The sequence below is a fragment of the Muscardinus avellanarius genome (genome assembly GCF_963383645.1).
Source record: "Muscardinus avellanarius genome assembly, chromosome: 10".
NCBI classification, from domain to species: Eukaryota; Metazoa; Chordata; class Mammalia; order Rodentia; family Gliridae; genus Muscardinus; species Muscardinus avellanarius.
The window spans coordinates 54,643,596-54,662,499 of NC_137796.1; the positions used below are offsets into that span (position 1 = coordinate 54,643,596).

General features: G+C 47.5%; 1 protein-coding gene across 1 annotated transcript in view; it reads right to left on the reverse strand.

Annotated features, from left to right (window-relative positions):
• GRIK5 (glutamate ionotropic receptor kainate type subunit 5) overlaps positions 1-18,904 on the reverse strand; it is a gene marked incomplete at both ends in the record, with an annotated part of 71,834 nt that overhangs the window by 46,117 nt on the left and 6,813 nt on the right. The window contains 6 exons of the mRNA XM_080703090.1: positions 454-657; positions 14,791-14,898; positions 15,013-15,117; positions 15,528-15,680; positions 17,562-17,723; positions 17,818-17,871. Of these exons, the coding sequence (XP_080559216.1) occupies positions 454-657; positions 14,791-14,898; positions 15,013-15,117; positions 15,528-15,680; positions 17,562-17,723; positions 17,818-17,871 (786 nt within the window). The remainder of the gene's footprint in view (positions 1-453; positions 658-14,790; positions 14,899-15,012; positions 15,118-15,527; positions 15,681-17,561; positions 17,724-17,817; positions 17,872-18,904) is intronic.

An 18,904-nucleotide genomic window follows, 5' to 3' on the forward strand; every position in this document is an offset into this window, starting at 1 on the left:
GTGACCAGCTCCACTCCACAAACAAAGCTATGAGTACCAACTAAACCAAGGTGGCAAGAAGAAGGTGTTTGGCAAAGTGGACACAGAAGGTGGCACAGGGCATTTCTTTCTCCACCCTGTTCTTGGTATTTCTAACACAAGTACCCAAAGCACCATCAGCCTGGTTGGCAGAGGGGCTCCAAACAATCTCATTTTTTTTTTTTTTTTTGGTACTAGGGATTGAACCCGGGGGTGTTCTACCCTATTGTTTTATTTTGAAACAAGCTCTCACTAAATTGCTGAGGCTGGCCTTGAACCTATGATCCTCCAGTCTCAGCCTCCCACCCACTAGGATTACAGGCCTGTGCCACCGTGCCCAGCTACAACTCTCCTTGCTGTGTGCAGGCCGGGGCCTGAGGCTCCACTGACTGCCCGCCTGCCCTCCCTCCTTCCCTCTCCCACTCCATGCCGTACCCGGTTGATGAGCTCGCCAACCATGCCGGTCCAGGAGCCATTGGGCTCAGGGGCCCCGTACAGCCCGTCCTCCACCAACCGCAGGCGGTAGCGGAAGCGCAGCAGCTCGGCCAGTTCCCGCAGCATGTCCACACAGAAGCCCTCGAAGCGTTCGTTCCCTGACAGGGCCTGGAAGTTGGGCCGGCGCATGACATATGGGTTTTCCTGGGTGGGCGAAAGACAGCAAGAGTCAAAGACTGGGCATATGAGGGCTGGGTCGGGATCCCACCCAGGCTGAGCCCGAAGGGCATGCACCAGGCCGCTGGAGCAGGAATCTGCTCACAGAGTTGGGAACACCGATGGATTCACTGCACACATTCCTCACTTACAAATGCTATTGAAGTAGGGGACAGGCCTGAAATCTGTGGGAAAAGCATGTGCCCTCACCATGTGCCCTCACCCTGCCAGCTCCTCACAGATTCCTGGAGCCTTTTTAATCTCACAGCCAACTCCATGTTCCTTGGTCGCCAGCTGAAATGCCTATAAGTGAGGAGGGAGCTTCAGAGAGACTGGAGAGAGATTGTGCCAAACTAGAACGGGGTTTTCAGATGTTTTTATTATGACCCATGGTAAGAAATAGTTCACTTTGAGCCAGGTGTGGTGGCACACACCAGTAATTCCAGGTATTTGGGAGGCTGAGACAGGAGGATCACAGGTTCGAGGACAGCTTCAGCAGTGTAGCAAAACTCTCAGCAACCTAGTGAGACTGTTTCAAAACAAAAATAAAATAAAATAGGGCTGGGAGTGTAGCTTGGAGGTCGAATACCCCTGGGTTTAATCCTCAGTAGTTGGCAGGGGCGCACACACACACACACACACACACACACACACACACACACAGAGTTCACTTTGTAACCAAAACCACCCCACACATGCCTACATGACTAGATTTAATTGGACAAAGCAGTCCTTGTCCTTAGTGACTGAGGGCGACACACAAGTGATATGTTCTTTTCTGCTCCACTTCATTTTTGCACACATCCAAAAGCTAATCAATAAACTGATTTCACGAGCACCAAAGGGCCAAAAACGGTCTCTCCCAGTAGGATTTTTTTGTGTGTGTGTCTGGTACTGGGGATGGAAGCCAGAGGCATCTGCCTCTGAGCTACACCTCCAGCCCTATTTTTTTTTTTTTTTTGGTGGTACTGGGGGTGGAACCCAGAGGCTTTCTACCTCTGGGCTATACACCCAGACCCATTTTATATATTTTTTGGAAACAGGGTCTCACTAAGTTGCTGAGAGCCTCACTAAGTAGCTGAGGCTGGCTTCGAACCTGCGCGATCCTCCTGTCTCAGCCTCCCAAGCGCTGGGATTACAAGCGTGCGCCACCACGCCCGGCTCTTCCAGCCCTATTTTTATTCTTTATTTTGAAACAAGGTCTCACTGAGTTGCAAAGGCCCTCACTAAATAGCTGAGGCTGTCTGTGAACCTGGAGCCTCCTGTCTCAGCCTCCCAAATGCTGGGATTACAAGTGTGCGCCCCCACGCCCGACCCCCACTAGGATTTAGCTCCAGCCCAGTGCAACCACAAGGGAAGCAGGCCTGGGAGGCCAGATGGTGCAGTTTCAAGAGAATTTGGAAACCTAGATTTTTTTTTTTAATCTCCTGATTGTAAATGTTAGCAACCAATTCAAATTCTAATGCCATGTTTTCTAATGCTTTTCAGGCCAAATACACACACCTGCCAGTTTGCAAATCCTGGCCTTTTGCTACACTGATGCTTATTTCTGAGGGCAACAAGCAAATTTTATTGATTCCATTGTGCCGAAGAAACACAAAGGCAGAGAGAACTTCCAAAATGCCAGTAAGACGATCATACCAAGATGGTCATAGCAAAAAGGAAACTTATCCTGACACATAAACAGTGTCACTGTGGACTAATGAACAAAAGGACTTAGGAAACAACCAGAGAAAGAAGTTTTGGTGGGAAAAAAAAAAAAAGAAAGAAATTCACAATGGTTGAGCACCTGCCTTGTGTGTGTTCTATTACCTAGATGTGTTTTGTTTGTTTTGTTTTGAGGGTACTGGGGGTTGAACCTAGAGGCATTCTGCCTCCCCACCCTTTTAAATTTTTTTGTTTTTTGTTTTTTGGGGGGTTTTTTGTGTGGTACTGGGGTTCCTGGAAGCTCTTCTACCTCCGGGCTATACTCCCAGACCTATTTTTACATTTTATATTTGGAAACAGGGTCTCCTAAGCCAGCGCACGTGGCTGGCTTCGAACCTGCGCTCACGATCCTCCTGTCTCTGCCTCCCAAGCACGGGGATTACAAGCGTGTGCCACCACGCCTGGCTAAATTTTTTTGTTTTGAAACAGGGTCTTGCTAAATTGCTCAGAGTCTTGCTACTTGCTAAGGCTGTTCTTGAATCTTCAATCCTTCTGTCTCAGACTTCTTTTTTTTTGGGGGGGGTGGTACTGGGATGGAACCCACAGGCAATCTACCTTCAGGCTATATCCCAGCATTATTATTTAAAAAAATAACAAACAAACGAACAAAAACCCAGGAGCCCGGAGTGGTGGCACACACTTGTAATCCCAGCATTCGGGAAGGATCAGGGTCCACAGACAGCCACAGCTACTTAGTGAGGCCATCTGCAACTTAGTAAGACCCTGTTTCAAAATAAAGAATAAAAAATAGGGCAGGGGTGTAGTTCGTAGGTAGTATGCCCCTGGGTTCCATCCCCAGAATTGCAAAAAAAATTAAAAATAAATAAATAAATAAACAACAGGGTCTCTGGCCGGGCATGGTGGTACACACTTGTGATCCCCGCACTTGGGAGGCTGAGACAGGAGGATCGCACAGGTTCAAAGCCAGCCTCGCTGGCTTAAGAGACCCTGTTTCCAAATAAAAACAGGTCTGGGAGTGTAGCCCGGAGGTAAAAGGGTTCCATCCCCAGTACCACCAAAAAAAAAAAAAAAAAACAGGGTCTCACTAAGTTGATGAAAGTCTTACTACTTACTTGCTGAGGCTGTTCCTCAAACCTACAATCCTCCTGTCTCAGCCTCAAGTACTGGGATTACCTCATTTTCCTCACATAGACCTTATACTAAAATGAACAATATTAGATTTTGTGTGTGTGTGGTATTGAGGATTGAACCTAGAGTGGTTCTATCCCTGAACCACTATCCCAGCCCAATTTTATTATTTTATTTTGAAACAGGGTCTTACTAAGTTCCAAGGCTGGTCTCAAATCTGCAATCCTCCTGTCTCAGCCTCCCAAGTACTGTGATTACAGGCATGCACCACTATTCCCAGCATGGACTCATGTTTACACATGTGCACACTGAGACTTTCTGAGAACAAGTGACCTCTGTCACCTTTCATAATTATTGAGCTCTATGGTAGACATAAACATAACATTTTTCTGCCTCTTCCACCAATAGGTGGAGTCTGTGTTTCTATTCCTTGGGTCAAGATGGCCTCATGACTTGCTTTGGCCAACAGACATGGCAGACATGATGCTATGTGAATCTCAGGGCCTTTGCCTACAGAGCAATCATAGGAACTGCGGTGTAAGGAAGCTCAGGCCAGCCGGCTGGAGGGTGAGGGTACCAGGAGGCGCCTGCCAACAGCCAGCACCCCCAGCCATCCACACCTCTCAGTTCAGCACGGCCACCAATGCAGCCATTCTCAGCACAGGCAAGACCAGCCGAGAGCTGGCCACTTGACCCGCAGGATCTTGAGAACTAATAAATCCATCTGGGGACGTAGCTCAATGACAGAACGTTTACCTAGCAAGTGGAAGAGCCTGGGTTCAATCCCCAGTACTGCAAAACATTTTTAATGAGAGAGGATTAATAAACCATTAAGTCTCTGGTTTTGGGGGCGGTCTGTTATACAGTAAGAGAGAATCTCCTAACAAGGCCAGGTCCTCAGACTCTAGGATCTCACAGAGCCCCGCATCTGAAGGACAAAGGATGGAGGGAAGTCAGTGTTTCTCTCTTTACCAAGCTGCCTTTCCAAATCCAAAAGTGTGGAACTGAGAGCAGGAATGTGAGATAATACTAATAATAGCGGCAACAGCTAGCATTTCTCGTGGGCTTGCTGTGTGACAGCTCTTCTGTCAGTGTGGGAGGTCGGTATTATTACCGCTTTTAGAGATGAGGACACTGAGGTCCAGAGAAGAGAAGTCATGAGCGTGGCTGAGAAGGGACAAGTCAGTTTGATTCCAGAGCTCTGCTCTTAAGCCCTGTGCTAGACTGAGCCCGAGTGGACAGAATCATATAGCAGATGTGGAGAAACCAGACGCCAAGACAGGGCATCTGGGTTGGACATTAGAGAGAATCAGAAGTCAAGAATCCTAGAGATGAGCACCCATCCTGAGCTGGAAGGCTCCCGTACAACCTTCCTGACATACATAGAAAGAAACCGAGGTTCAGGGGGCAAAATGCACCATGGAGAACGTGCAGGCTGACGCAGGGCAGTGGGAAGGAACCAGGCAGGGCTGAGATTCACAAACCAGTCACTATACACGCTGAGGCCTTGTCCTCCCACTCTGCAAAGCTCATTTCCACATTCAAGGTGGAGGAACTTGGCTTCAAGATCTCAGAATGGAGGAGGGGAGGGGTTAGGGATATAGAGAGGAGAATGGAGAGTGGTCCCTAGGACAGAACTCAAGATCAGAAAACAATAATCTAGGACTGCGAGCCCCAAAGCAGTCACCACAGAAGGTCCTTAAGGAGCCACTCATCCGAGGTTTACAGATTTCTTCAAGGAGAATCTTAGGTGGAAGCCCGACACAAAGGACGGCCGGCAGGACACTACGAAGTCCCGTGCTAAGAATCCACTCTTGAATGGCTGTGCATCTATACACAAAAATGCACGTCCAAGAAAGCCATTACAGCAGCGCCTGTGGTGAGAACAAAGACTGAAACAGCCTAATTTGGGACAAGTTAAAGAGATCATCGATGTCATAAAAGAATCCCAGGCAACCACTAAAATAGCAAAGTCTATAAGATATATTAAGAGGGGGAAAAACAAGCCGCAGAACAACGTGTACGATATGCTATTCTTTGTGAAAGAAAAGAATAGGGATGCGCACAACCATTTCTGGAAGGATGGTGGCCGCTGAGAAAAGAAAATGAGGAGCCGGGGAAGGAAGGAGGCTGACTTTTCACTCCTTGCTCTCTTTATTCTTCAAATTCTATTTTACATAAGTTTATACTATCTTCTGTACCTCTCCCAAAATTATAAATTTTTTAAAAATGGAAGTATTATATATGGAAATATTGCCAGTTGTAGTGATGCGTGCCTGAATCCCAGCATTTGGGAGACTGAAAGAGAAGAATCGCAGATTTGAGGCCAGCCTCAGCAACTTGGTGAGACCCTCGGCAACTTAGCAAGACACTGTTTCAAAATAAAAACTAAAAACGTTGTGGTAAGCCGGGCATGGTGGCTCATGCTTGTAATCCCAGCATTTGGGAGGCTGAGACAGGAGGATCGCACAGGTTCGAAGCCAGCCTCAGCTACTTAGTGAGGCTCTCGGCAACTTAGTGAGACCCTATTTCCAAATAAAGTATAAAATAGGCCTGGGAGTATAGCTTGGAGGTAGAAAAGCCCCTGGGTTCTACCCCCAGTACCACAAAAAAAAAAAAAAAGAAAGAAAGAAAGAAAGAAAGAAAGAAAGAAAGAAAGAAAGAAAAGAAAATCACACTTAAATAGCTTTTTGTGTGTGTATGTGGTACTGGGGATTGAGCCCAGGTACATTCTACCTTCAAGCTACATCCTCAGCCCTATTTTTAAATTTTTATTTTGAAACAAGGTCTCACTAGGTTGATGAGATTCTCATTACTTGCTGAGGCTGTCCTCGAACCTGAAATCCTCCTTAATCTCAGCTTCCTAAATACTGAAGTTACAAACTTGTTCCACCAAGCCTGGCTCCAGAATTGACTTATATAACAAAGGTTAACACTGCAGGGAAGGGGAGAAATTATCATTTTAAAAAATAGGGCGGCACTGGGCATGGTGGCTCACGCTTGTAATCCCCACACTTGGGAGGTGGAGACAGGAGGATTGCGCAGGTTTGAAGCCAGCCTCTCTGGCTTAAGAGACCTTGTTTCCAAATAAAAATATAAAATAGGTCTGGGAGTATATCCCAGAGGTAGAAGGGTTTCCAGGAACCCCAGTACCACCAAAAAATAATTAGTTAATTAATTAATTAAAAATAGGTCTGATAGGTCCCCATGCTTGGGAGGCGGAGACAGGAGGATTGCACTAGTTCAAAGCCAGCTGCGCTGGCTTAAGAGACCCTGTTTCCAAATAAAAATATAAAATAGGTCTGGGAGTGTAGCCCAGAGGTAGAAGGGTTTCCAGGAACCCCAGTACCACCAATAAATAAATAAATAAATAAACAAATAAATAAATAAGGCTGTTCAACTAAATATCCATATGGAAAAAAAATATTTTTTCCTTTTCCTTTTGTGATGCTGGGAATTGAATGCAGGGACATTCTACCTCTGAGCCATACCCCTGGGCCTTTTTATTTTTGAAGCAGGTCTCACTAAATTGCTGAGGTTGATAAGAGTCTCATACTTATTTAAGCTGTCCTCAAACCTGCAATCCTTCTGTCTCAATCTCTCAAGCACTAGGAATACAGGTGTGTGCCACCATGCTAGGCAAAAAAAAAAAAAAAGTCTTCTGACCCCTCCACACACATACACCCTGTATAATTCATAAAAGTCAATTCCAGATAGACTACAGATATAAATGTTAAATGCATAGTTATTAAGTTTTCAGAAAACAAAATATCTTCATGACCTTGGGGTAGGCAAGGAATTTTTAAATTCTCCTCTTCCTCTTCCTCCTCCTCCTCCTTCTTCTTCTTCTTCTTCTTTTTTTTTTTTTTTTTTTTTTTGGTACTGGGGATTGAAACCAGGGGCATTCTACCTCCAAGATACCCAGTATCTATTTTATTTTATTTCTATTTTTACTTCGAAACAAGGTCTCACTAAGTTGATGAATCTCACTACTTGTTGAGGCTGTCCTAGAACCTGTGATCCTCCTATCTCAGCATCCTAAGCACTGGTATTACAAGTGTGTACCACCATGCCCAGCTGGAATTCTTAAATTCTAAAAGCACTAACTACTGGGTTTAGGAGTACTAAGGAGGCTGAGACAGGAGAATTGCAGGTTTGAGGACAGCCTCAACAAATAGTGAGAATCTCATCAACCTAGGGAGACTTTGTTTTAAATTAAACATAAAATAGAAGCTGAGCGTGGTGGCGCACGCTTGTAATCCCAGAATTTGGGAGGCTGAGACAGAAGGATCACACAGGTTCGAACCCAGTTTTAGCTACTTACTGATGCTCTCAGCACCTTAGTGAGACCCTGTTTCCAAATAAAAATATAAAATAGGTCTGGACTGGGCATGGTGGCACAGGCTTGTAATCCCAGCATTTGGGAGGCTGAGACAGGAGGATCCAGGTTCACAGACAGCCTCAACTATTTAGTGAAGCCCTCTGCAACTCAGTGAGACTCTATTTCAAAATAAAGAGTTAAAAATAGGGCTGGGGGTGTAGCTCGGAGATAGAATGTCCCTGAGTTCCATCCCCAGTACTGAAAATAAATAAATAAATAAATAAATAAATAAATAAATAAATAAATAAATAATAGGTCTGGAAGTGTAGCCCAGAGTTAGAAGGCCCCTTCAATCCCCAGTACCACAATAAAGAAAGAAAGGAAGAAAGGAAGGACTGAAGGGAGGGAGGGAGAGAAAGAGGAAGGAAGGAAGAAATGAAGGAAGGAAGGAAGGAAGGAAGGAAGGAAGGAAGGAAGGAAAAAATTGGGCTGGACTGAGCATGATGGCACACGCTTGTAATCCCAGCATTCTGGTGGCTGAGACAGGAGGATTGCAGTTCACAGACAACCTCAGTTACTTAGTGAGGTCCTTTACAACTCAGTGAGACCCTGTTTCAAAATAAAAAATAAAATATAGGGCTGCCCCTGGGTTCCATCCCCAGTACTGAAAAAAATAAAATAAAATTGGGCCGGGGATATAGCTTGGAAGTAGAATGCTCTGGGTTCAATCCCCAGCACCACAAAAATACATACATACATACATACATACATACATACATACATACACTAACCACAAAAAGCTGATAAAGTAGACTTTAGTGAAATTAAAATCCAAGTCTTTTATCAAAAGATAGAAATGAGCTGGGCGTGGTGGCGCACGCTTGTAATCCCCGCGCTTGGGAGGCGTTGACAGGAGGATCGTGCAGGTTCGAAGCCAGCCGCGCGCGCTGGCTTAGGAGACCCTGTTTCTAAATAAAAATATAAAAATAGGTCTGGGAGTGTAGCCCAGAGGTAGAAGGGCTTCCAGGAACCCCAGTACCACCAAAAAAAAAAAAAAAAAAGATAGAAATGAGAGTGAAAAAGTAAGCTAAAAAGGTAGAGAAGATATTTGCAATGCATGTATCACAGACAAAGGACTTGTATCTGGAATGTATAAATTACTCCCAAATCAATAAAAAGGTCATATTTTTTTTTGTGTGTGTGGTATTGGGGATTGAACCCAGGGGCATTCTACCTCCAAACTATACCTCCAGCCCTATTTTTTACTCTTTCTTTCTTTCCTTTCCTTTCCTTTTCTTTCCTCCCTCCCTCTCTTCCTTCCTTTGTATTGGAGATTGAACCCAGGGGCACTCTACCTCAGGGTCTCACTAAGTTGCAGTGGGCCTCACTAAGTAGTTGAGACTGGTCACAAACCCGGATCCTCCTGTCTCAGCCTCCCAAGTACTGTGATTACAAGTGTGCACCACCACGCCAGGCTCCAGGACCCTATTTTTATTCTTTATTTTAAAACAGGATCTCACTAAGTTGTGGAGGGCCTCAGTAAGTAGCTGCGGCTATCCGCCTACCTGTGATCCTCCTGTCTCAGCTTCCCAAGTACTGGGATTATAATTGTGTGCCACCAAACCCAGTATATATCATAATTCTTAAAAAACAGAAAGAGTCTTGAGCAAGGACTCCTCAAAAATGGATTTCTAAATAGCCAATAAACACAGAAAGGTGCAAATGAGAAGCACCATATATCACTGGTACCTTTGTACGCTCACCACTGGGAAAATGAAAAGCAACTGGGAATCTCAGTCATACATGACAGGGGAATGAAATAGTGCCACCACTTTGGAAAACACTTTTGCAATATCTATTAAAGCTAAGACACATATCTTGCGACCCAGCAATTTAATTCCCTGAAACATACCCAACAAAAATACCAGTAAAAGCCAAGCATGGTGGCACATCCTTGTAATCCCAGTACTTGAGAGGCTGAGACAGGAAGATTACAAGTTCACGGCCAGCCTCAGCTATTTAGTGAGGGCTTGTTTAAAAAAAAAAAAAATCTGGGGGTATAACTCAAAGGCAGAATGCCCCTGAGTTCAATCCCCAGTACCACCACACACAAAAAAAGAAAAAGAAAAAGAAATGCCAATACAGTTCACCAAAAGTTGTGGGCTAAAATGTTCCTTGAAGAGCTGGGCATGGTGGCACATGCTTATAATCCCAGTACTTGGGAGGCTGAGACAGGAGAATTGCAGGTTCTCGGCCAGCCTCAGCTACTTAGTGAGGCAAGTTAGTGAGACCCTGTTTCAAAATAAAGAATTAAAAATAGGGCTGAGTGCGGTGAGGTGTGACAGTTGAGGAAGAGAATTGTCAGAATTGGCTGCATGCCTGCAAGGGAGGCTGGGGAGAGGCTGGCCTGACTTCATCTGCTTGGGACTTCTGCAGCCCCATCTGTCCCTCAGGCCTCTTTCTTTTTGTGTCTATGTGATGCTGGGGATTGAACCTAGAAGCATCCTACCCATGAGCTACATCCCCAGCCCTATGTTTTCTTTTCTTTTCCTTTCTTTTTTTTTTTTTTTTTGGTGGTACTGGGGTTCCTAGAAGCCCTTATACCTCCAGGCTACACTCCCAGACCTATTTTATACTTTTTATTTGGAAACAGGGTCTCTTAAGCCAGCAAGGCTGGCTTCGAACCAGCATGACCCTCCTGTCTCCGCCTCCCAAGCGTGGGGATTACAAGCGTGCGCCACCACGCCCGGCATCATTTTTTACTTGGAAACAGTCTTGCTAAGTTGATGCGAGGCTGGCTTGAACCTGTGATCCTCCTATTTCAAACTCCCAAGTACTGGCATTAGAGGAGTGATACCACACCCAGCCCCTTGGGCCTCTTTCACTCTCAGAGCCAATTTGCCCTCTCGGCTCTGGAGCTCAGAGACACACTGTGGGGGCAGCTCCAGCCTTCATACCATCACATCTGCCTCTGCTGCTCCTCCAGCCATCAGCTACCTCTCTGCACTGCTCCTCCTCCCCACCATGGTACTGGAGATGGAATCCAGAGGCATTCTACCTCTGAGCCACACCCCAACCACCTTTTATTTGTTGTTTGAAAACAGGGTCTTGCTAGGTTGCTGAAGCTGTCCTTGAACCTTCAATCCTCCTATCTTAGTGTCTCCCTACTTGGAGGTGCCACCACGACTGGCTTGCACGGCTTCTTAACATCCACATGGGACCTGCCCACTCTCCACCTCCATCTCTTTCTCTAACAGCTCCCTCACAGGCTTAGGAGCTCTCCCCAGTGATGTCAGAAGCTGGCCCCGCCCCTTCCTTCCCAGCACACTCTTCAGAGTAATTACAGAGTAAGCACAAATGGCCTTCAGAGACCCGCTGTGGCCTCACAGCTTCATAGACCATGCCTATCCATCATGACTCAGACCCCTCCATGCTTGCTAGGTGCCAGGCACTGTTCCAAGCCCAGAGTGGGGAATGAGACAAATCCTGACTTGTCTTGCCCAGGCCCCCAGTATCACACATTTGAATCTCCAAGTGCCTGACACATGTCCTATCCAGAAACCATGTTAGAAAATGCTGGGCTGGAAGCTGGGTGTGGTGGCACACACTTGTAATCCCGGCATTCAGGAGGCAGAGACCAGAGGATCGCGGTCCGTGACAGCCTCAGCTACTTAGCGAGGCCCTTCGCAACTCAATGAGACCCTGTTTCAAAAATAAAAAGGCCAGCCAGACGTGGTGGCGCACGCCTGTAATCCCCGCACTTGGGAGGCAGAGACAGGAGGATCGCGCAGGTTCGAAGCCAGCCGCGCACGCTGGCTTAGGAGACACTGTTTCCAAAATGAAAATGTAAAAAATAGGTCTGGGAGTGTAGCCCGGAGGTAGAAGGGCTTCCAGGAACCCCAGTACTACCAAAAATAAATAAATAAATAAATAAAAAATAAAATTAAAAGACCAAAAAATAGGGCTGGGGGTATGGCTCGGAGGTAGAATGCCCCTGGGTTCTATCAGAGGTAGAATGCCCTGGGTTCTATCCCTGGTACTGGAAAAAAAAAGAAAAAAGAAAATGTTGGGCTGGTCGCAGTGGAGCACACTTGTAATCCCAGTGTTGGGGAGGCTGAGACAGGAGGATCCACGTTTGTGGATCTCAGCTACTTAGTGAGGTCCTTTGCAACTCAGTGAGACCCTGTTTCAAAATAAAGAATAAAAAGTAGGGCTGAGGGTGTAGCTCGGAGGTAGAATGCCCCTGGGTTCCAACCCCAGTGCCCCCAAAATAAATAAATAAATAAAAATGTTGGTGAACACTGAGGGTGTGGCTCAGTGACAGCACTTCCCTAGCATGTGTGAGTCCCAAGATTCAATCCCAGCACAATACTAAAAAAAAGAAAAGGAGAGGAAAAAAGAAAGAAAATGCTGGCTAATGAATGGCGTACGTATGGCTATCCACACTGGCCAATATTCTCCTCAATGCTGGCCAACATCCTAAAGACCCTGCTCCTGCCCAGGATGTTCTCTATTACACTCCTACAGGGCATTTTTTTTTTTTTTTTTTTTTTTATATTTGTGGTACTGGGCATGGAACCCAGGAGCATTCTACCTCCGAGCTACATCCCCAGCCCTATTTTTTATTCTTTATTTTTTGCAACAGGGTCTCACTGAGTTGCAAAGGACCTCACTAAGTAACTGAGGCTCTTCGTGAACCATGATCCTCCTGTCTCAGCCTCCCAAATGCTGGGATTACAAGCATACATATGTCACCATACCTGGCTTCCTACAGGACTTTTAAAACCCCTTCCAATGTCACCTCTTCTGTGAAGCCTTCTTCAGGTTTCTAGAGCTGCACCAGTCCCTCCTCTCTCTAGGAACCCTCACCACCCTTTGCTGGAGGGACTGCACACAGACATGTCACCTCCATTAGGCCAGGATCACTTCCCCAGTGCCAGTTCAGAGCACCTGTGACTCATTTCTGTGCCTCAAGGATTTGTGTAAGAACAGGCACACAGTAGCTCTGGTAAATATTTGCCAAATGAACTAGTGCACCAATCCATCAAGAGGAAAATGAACCTCAGGAAAAGAAGAACAATATTGGCTTTCAGGCCTTGGGGTGTGAACAAGAGACTCAAAGGCCAGAGCAGGGCTCAGCTCCCCGACATCCTCTCCCTGACCTCGGCCCCCTGCACCCCACCAAGGACACCAGTGCTTCCAAAAGGGTTCAGAGATGGACCACACACTCCACACAGGGTAGCAGAGGTGCCCACTGCTCACTGCCAGCCGAGCACTCAGGGCCCCTTGGTGAGGCTGTTAGGAAGTGTCTGGTTTCCCGTCTGCAGGCCATCTGTCCCTCTGCAGCAGGCTTACTGGCCCTTCTCCAGGGGGATTCAAGGTCTGCTTTAGATGAGGAGTTCCTGGGAGCTGAGAAAGCAGCTCTGTGACCATTTATGGGATCTCTGACATCCAGTGGAACCTTCTGAAAACCCTCTCTGTTTGTGTTTTAGGTTTTGTTTGTCTTAGTAATGAGAATTGAATCCAGGACACTTCTACCTCTGAACTATACTCCCAAGGCATTTTATTCTTTTTTATTTTTGAATTTTTGTTTTTGAATTTTTTGGTGCTAGGGATTGAATCCAGGGGTATTCTACCCCTGAGCTCCATCCCCAGCCCTAGTTTATTCTTTTTATTTTGGAATAGGGTCTCACTAAGTTGTGGAGGGTGTCCTTAGGTTAAGGAGGCTCACTGCAAACCTGGGATCTTCCTGTCTCAGCCTCCCAAGTACTGGGATTACAAGTGTGTGCCAACATACCTGGTAGGCCATTTTTTCAAATATTTGAAACAGGATCTCATTTGATTTCTGAAGGTCTCTTTAAGATTCCATATACTGGCCTTAAACCTGCAATACTTTCCATCTAGCCTCCCAAGTACTGGGTTTACAGGCATGTACCACCACATGGGGCTAGAAACCCTCTCTGGACCTCAGCATCCATAGCTATTAGCTGGTCCCACTCACAGTGCAGCAAAGCTGCTCCCTTAAACAAGGAAAGCCACTAGGCCATGGGCACGGCTGCTAGGAAGAATGTGGCTGCCTGGCATGTCCAACTTCCAGTCCAGCTGTTGGAGGAGCCCCCTACTCACTAGCCCCTGTGTCAGCCCCTCCCTGGCCATAGTACCCGTGAGGAGACAAAAGGATACAGTAGAGAGGTCACAGGCTCCAAACCTGACCCTCAGCTCCACCAAGGACTCACTGTGCAACTGTCTTCTTACTATCAAAAGGGAGGAATTCCACCCAATCTCATAGGCCAGCGTGAGCGTCCAAGACCAATGCCACAAGAGCTCAGCACAGTGATGGTGCAGAGCAAGTGCTCAGTGGACAATCACTGACACACCAAGGCCCCTCTGTCTCTAGTCTGACTAGTGTAAGAGGGGCAGCCCCAGGGCTACGACCAACAGCCTTGGCTGGTGCTCAGGTATGGAGAGGAGCGGAGCTTCAAAGCTCAAAGCCTCTGGGGCCTTACTTAGAAGCATGGCTTCCAGTATGTATACTTCCAGTCTGTATACTGTATACTTATGCTGTATACTTGCTCTGTAATTCTGGGCAAGTTGCTTCACCTCTTTGATCTTCAGTTTTCATATCATCAAGATGGATACCAAATAAGTTGGCATGTGTCAATACACTGGGTTGGCAAGTATGACAAAACAACTATTCTAGCGATAATGATGACCAAGGGCCTATTATGGGCCAGACATTTGCAAAGATCCAGGGCCAGACCTGGCTCCCATGGCAGAGTTTGTGTCCTCCCCTTCTCTGGCAGTGGTTAGGGTGGCAACATCCTGCTCACAGTCTGGGGCTGCGTGGGTCCCATCCTGTACCTATGCTCTGTGCCTTGCAGCAGTGGAGACATCCCTCCACCTCATGAGGGAACTAGGACAAGGCTGGGCCACTGCTGAGGGAAGGCCCAGCATCTACACCCCTTCACTTACCGTCCCTCTTCCCCCCTTCTAGGGCCACTCACCAGGATGGTCGTGACCACCAGTGTCTTGTTGGCCAGCGTCTGTGAAAGGTTGATGTCCAAGGTGGTAGCATTCATGGCCAGCGTCCGGTTAGAGTACCACACCCCTATCTGGGGGCAGAGAGGGTACTGTGAGCCAAGGCCCTTCTCAGCTATGCAACAGCCTCTAGGCCCGCCCCCACCTGCATTCCAGCAGGGCTCTGGCATCACCCTGGGCCTGCTCACCTCGCGGTGGCCCTGCCGAGACTTCTCTAGGATGCGCAAAGTGTAGTTGGTCCTCTGCCCTTTGCTGTTGAACTCGACCCGCCCGGTCAGCCCATCATACTCTACCTAGCAGGGCGGGAGGTGGGGCAGAGGGAGGGGTGGCAGGGCCCAGAGATGTATGGAAAGGCCCAATGGAGGGAGGACATCCACAGAAATTGGAATGAAGGAAGAGGAGGGACCAGGAAGAATCACAGTCAGTCAAAAAGAGATAACACCCAAAAAAACAAGGGGCGATGGCACAAAGAAGCAGATAAAGAGCAAGATGAAGAAAGCAGGCAACCCAGACAAGCAGAGGACAGCCGGGAATGAAAAGATGAGACAGAAGAATGAGGAGGCCCAGAGGAAGCCCAGAGGTGGTGGGTGGGCAGGAACGGAAGTAGAAGGGTGGGCAGAGGGCCACAAGGTGGACATAGTGAGTGTCCCAACTTGAGGCAGCCATTGCCCACCTGTCACACTCTCCCCTGCTCCCAGCTCACCATGCGCAGGTAGTTCATAAGGCTAGTCCCGTGGGGCCAAATATTGGCCGATGTACAGGCCAGCGGCTTGACACCAATCTCTTGGCTGCGATTCAGCTCTCGGACGGCACTCACCACCACATGGACAGCATCAAACATCAGGGCAGCCGACAGCTGGATGAGGCAGAGGTGGGGCAGGAGGAGAAAGAGGCAATGAAGCACCAATCAGGCAATAAAGCCCTGAAGCCCCTGGTGGGCCTGTCCATAAGCCTTTAGGGAATCCCTCTCATCCCAGGAATGGGGAACTAGTGAGTTAAGAGGAGGAGCTCTAGTGTCTTTCTTGGGACATACAAATGAAAATGGGAAGGTGTACATGTTGCCCCGTTTCAGTGGGAGAAGCTCTCTGGGGTTGTGCATGGCCACATGTCCAACAGAGTTTGCCTGGATGGCCAGATATGTCTCCTTCAGGGGCAGGTGTGTCTGAGAATCTGTGTAGCCAGTGCAAGTGAGGAAGACAGCCACTGCCCCTGCCTTGAGTGTGTCTGGGGCACATTGTAAGAATAGGCCAGGTGGATGTGTCCAGTAGTCTTTAGGCATGATGGCTGTGGGTGAGGGAGACAGGAGAGCACAGATCCTGGGCCTAGGAGGCAGAGGGCTCAAGCTGGAGGCCCAGCTCTGCCATTTACCAACTCTATGGTCAGGTCCCTATCCTCTCTGAGCCCTTTTGAGATGGGGAGAGCAGCAGTCTCCACCTCCCAACACTACCGAGGGAATGAAGAGAGATAAGGCTCCGAAAGTGTTCAGAACAGCACCTGGCACACAGGGAGTGTTCTATGCACCCAGGCCACCACACTGTGAGTGAGGGTGGGTAGCTGTGTGTATGTGTGAGTGTGCGTCTCAGCTGGGCTGGTGTGAAGCTGATATCTGTGTTGTCTGGTGTGCACAGAAGTGTATATAAATGTGCCTCCATCCACGTTGGTGTGTGTGATGTCTCTGTATTGCCATATCAAAGTGTATACGGGCATCTGCATGGAGTTTTGTGGACACAGGAATGTCTGGTACCTTGGAACATGAATGGGTATCTGTGAACAAATGCAATGCTCATGAATAAGCCTCTTTTGTATGTTTGTACTTATTCAGTGTATATTATCAGGCACCTACCATGTCTTAGATGCTAGGGATTCCGTGGTGAACAAAATGGACAGAAATGCTCCCCCTCATGGAACTTACAACCTACAAATCTTTATCTATATGTAAGTATAATATGGAATGACCTTCATGACAACCAAATAAAAATGTTTTGAGGAAAAAGAACAGAGGGAAAGGGGTTAAAATTTTCTTATTTTTATTTTATTTTATCTTATTTATTTTTGGTGCTGGGCTTTCTACCTCCAAGCTCTACCCCTAGCCCTATTTTATTTTTTATTTGGAAACAGGTTCAAAAAGTGTTCAAAACAGCGCCTGGCACACAGTGAGTATTCTATGCACTCAGGCCACCACACTGTGAGCGAGGGTGGGTTAGCTGTGTATATGTGTGACTATGTGTCTTAGGGCTGGTGTGAAACTTGGGTTCCTGAAACAGGGTTTCTGTAAGTTGCTGAGAGCCTTGTTAAATTACTGAGGCTGGCTTTGAACCTGCAATCCTTCTGTTTCATGCTCCCAAGTACTAGAATTGCAGGCATGCACCAACCACACCTGGTGTGATTTCCCATTTTAATAACAGCAAAACCAAGGAAAGCCTTATAATCAAAGGAAAACACAGAGAAGGGGCAGCCACTGGTTCTGTGGGAAAGTGCATGGAAAGCAGATAAAGGGCAGGTGGCACGGCCTGGAGGTGCATCTTCTTGAAGCTGCAGAGGTACCTTGAAGAGGGTACTGTGGCTGGAGCAGCATGGGAGGCAGGATGGAAGAGGATGTGGGTCCGATTTATCGTGGTGTACCTCTAGAGCAACAGAAGTCTCTGAGCATGATCAAGCCCTCTGGTTTGATAAAGGAGCTCCTGGAAATGTCTGTGTACAATGTGTCTCTGAGTATAACTGGTGTCTGTGTGCTCACCGCAGGGCCTGGGTAGGTGCTGGCTTCACAGTTCTCCCTCCAGGACATGTTGAGGCTGCGTACAAACTCGGGGTAGAAGGGGTGGGAGGTGTTGAACATGGAGAAGCCCAGGATGTTGGAAGAGTCCTCCACGATACCGTCCAGATGCAAGATGGGGAAGTCCTGGGACCAAGAAGAAGTGGTGAGGCCTGGGGCAGGCTCCAAGTGGGTAGGTACAGAGGGAGGCAATTGGGGGTGGGGGAACAGGGGTACGCACCATGGTGGTGAGGATGTACTTGTAAAACGCTGAGGTCATTCCCAGCTCTGAGGCCTGGAGAAGGCAGGAGAGGCCAAGAGGTGGCATGAGTGGCAGAGGTACACAGGCAGAAATTGGCGAACCCAAGGGAGGAAGAAAGATTTAGACAGGCCTGGTAAGAAGACACCCAATGGAAAGCACAGTAAGAGATGCCCAAAGACAGAGAGGCTGGGAGGAAAAGGGAGACCTGAATCCCTTGCATCCCACCACAATGGGTAGTGTCCCAGAGGGAACAGAAATTTTCTTGGTGGAGAGAATAGGACCCTTAGATGCCTGCTATCTCCCATGAGGGCACTCAGCAGACTTCCTTTTGGAGACAAAGGGACGTCTCAGAAATGGGGTAGGCAGCCGGGCGTGGTGGCGCACGCTTGTAATCCCAGCGCTTGGGAGGCTGAGACAGGAGGATCGCACAGGTTCAAAGCCAGCCTCAGCTACTTAGTAAGGCTCTCAGCAACTTAGTGAGACCCTGTTTCCAAATAAAATATAAAATAGGTCTGAGAGTAGAGCCCGGAGGTAGAAAAGCCTCTGGGTTCCAACCCCAGTACCACCAAAAAAAAAGAAGAAGAAGAAATGGGGTAGGCAGGGACAAGGACTTTAACTTAACCCTCATGCTGCCCAAAGCCTTTGGGCTGCTAATTCATAAGGCTCAGCCTAGTCATATATGAGGCCAGAAAAGCACTGCAATAAAAATGAGCCCATTGGAAACTTAAGGCTCTCCTCCTCCTCTTCCTCTTCCTCCTCCTCCTCCTCCTCCTCCTCCTCCTCCTCCTCCTCCTTCTCCTTCTCCTTCTCCTTCTTCTTTTCTTTCTGTGGTACTAGGAATTGAACCCAGGAGCATTCTACCTCCAAGCCATATACACAGCTCTGTTTTATTTTTTGTTTTGAAACAGAGTCTCAGCTAAATTGCTGAGGGCTTCGCTAAGTTGCTAAGACTATCCTTGAACCCGCGAATCTCCTGTCTCGGCCTCCCAAGTCCTGGGATTAGAGGCGTGCGCCACCACGCCAGGCCTTTGAGGTTCATTTTTTTTTTAGTCTCCTTTCTCACACA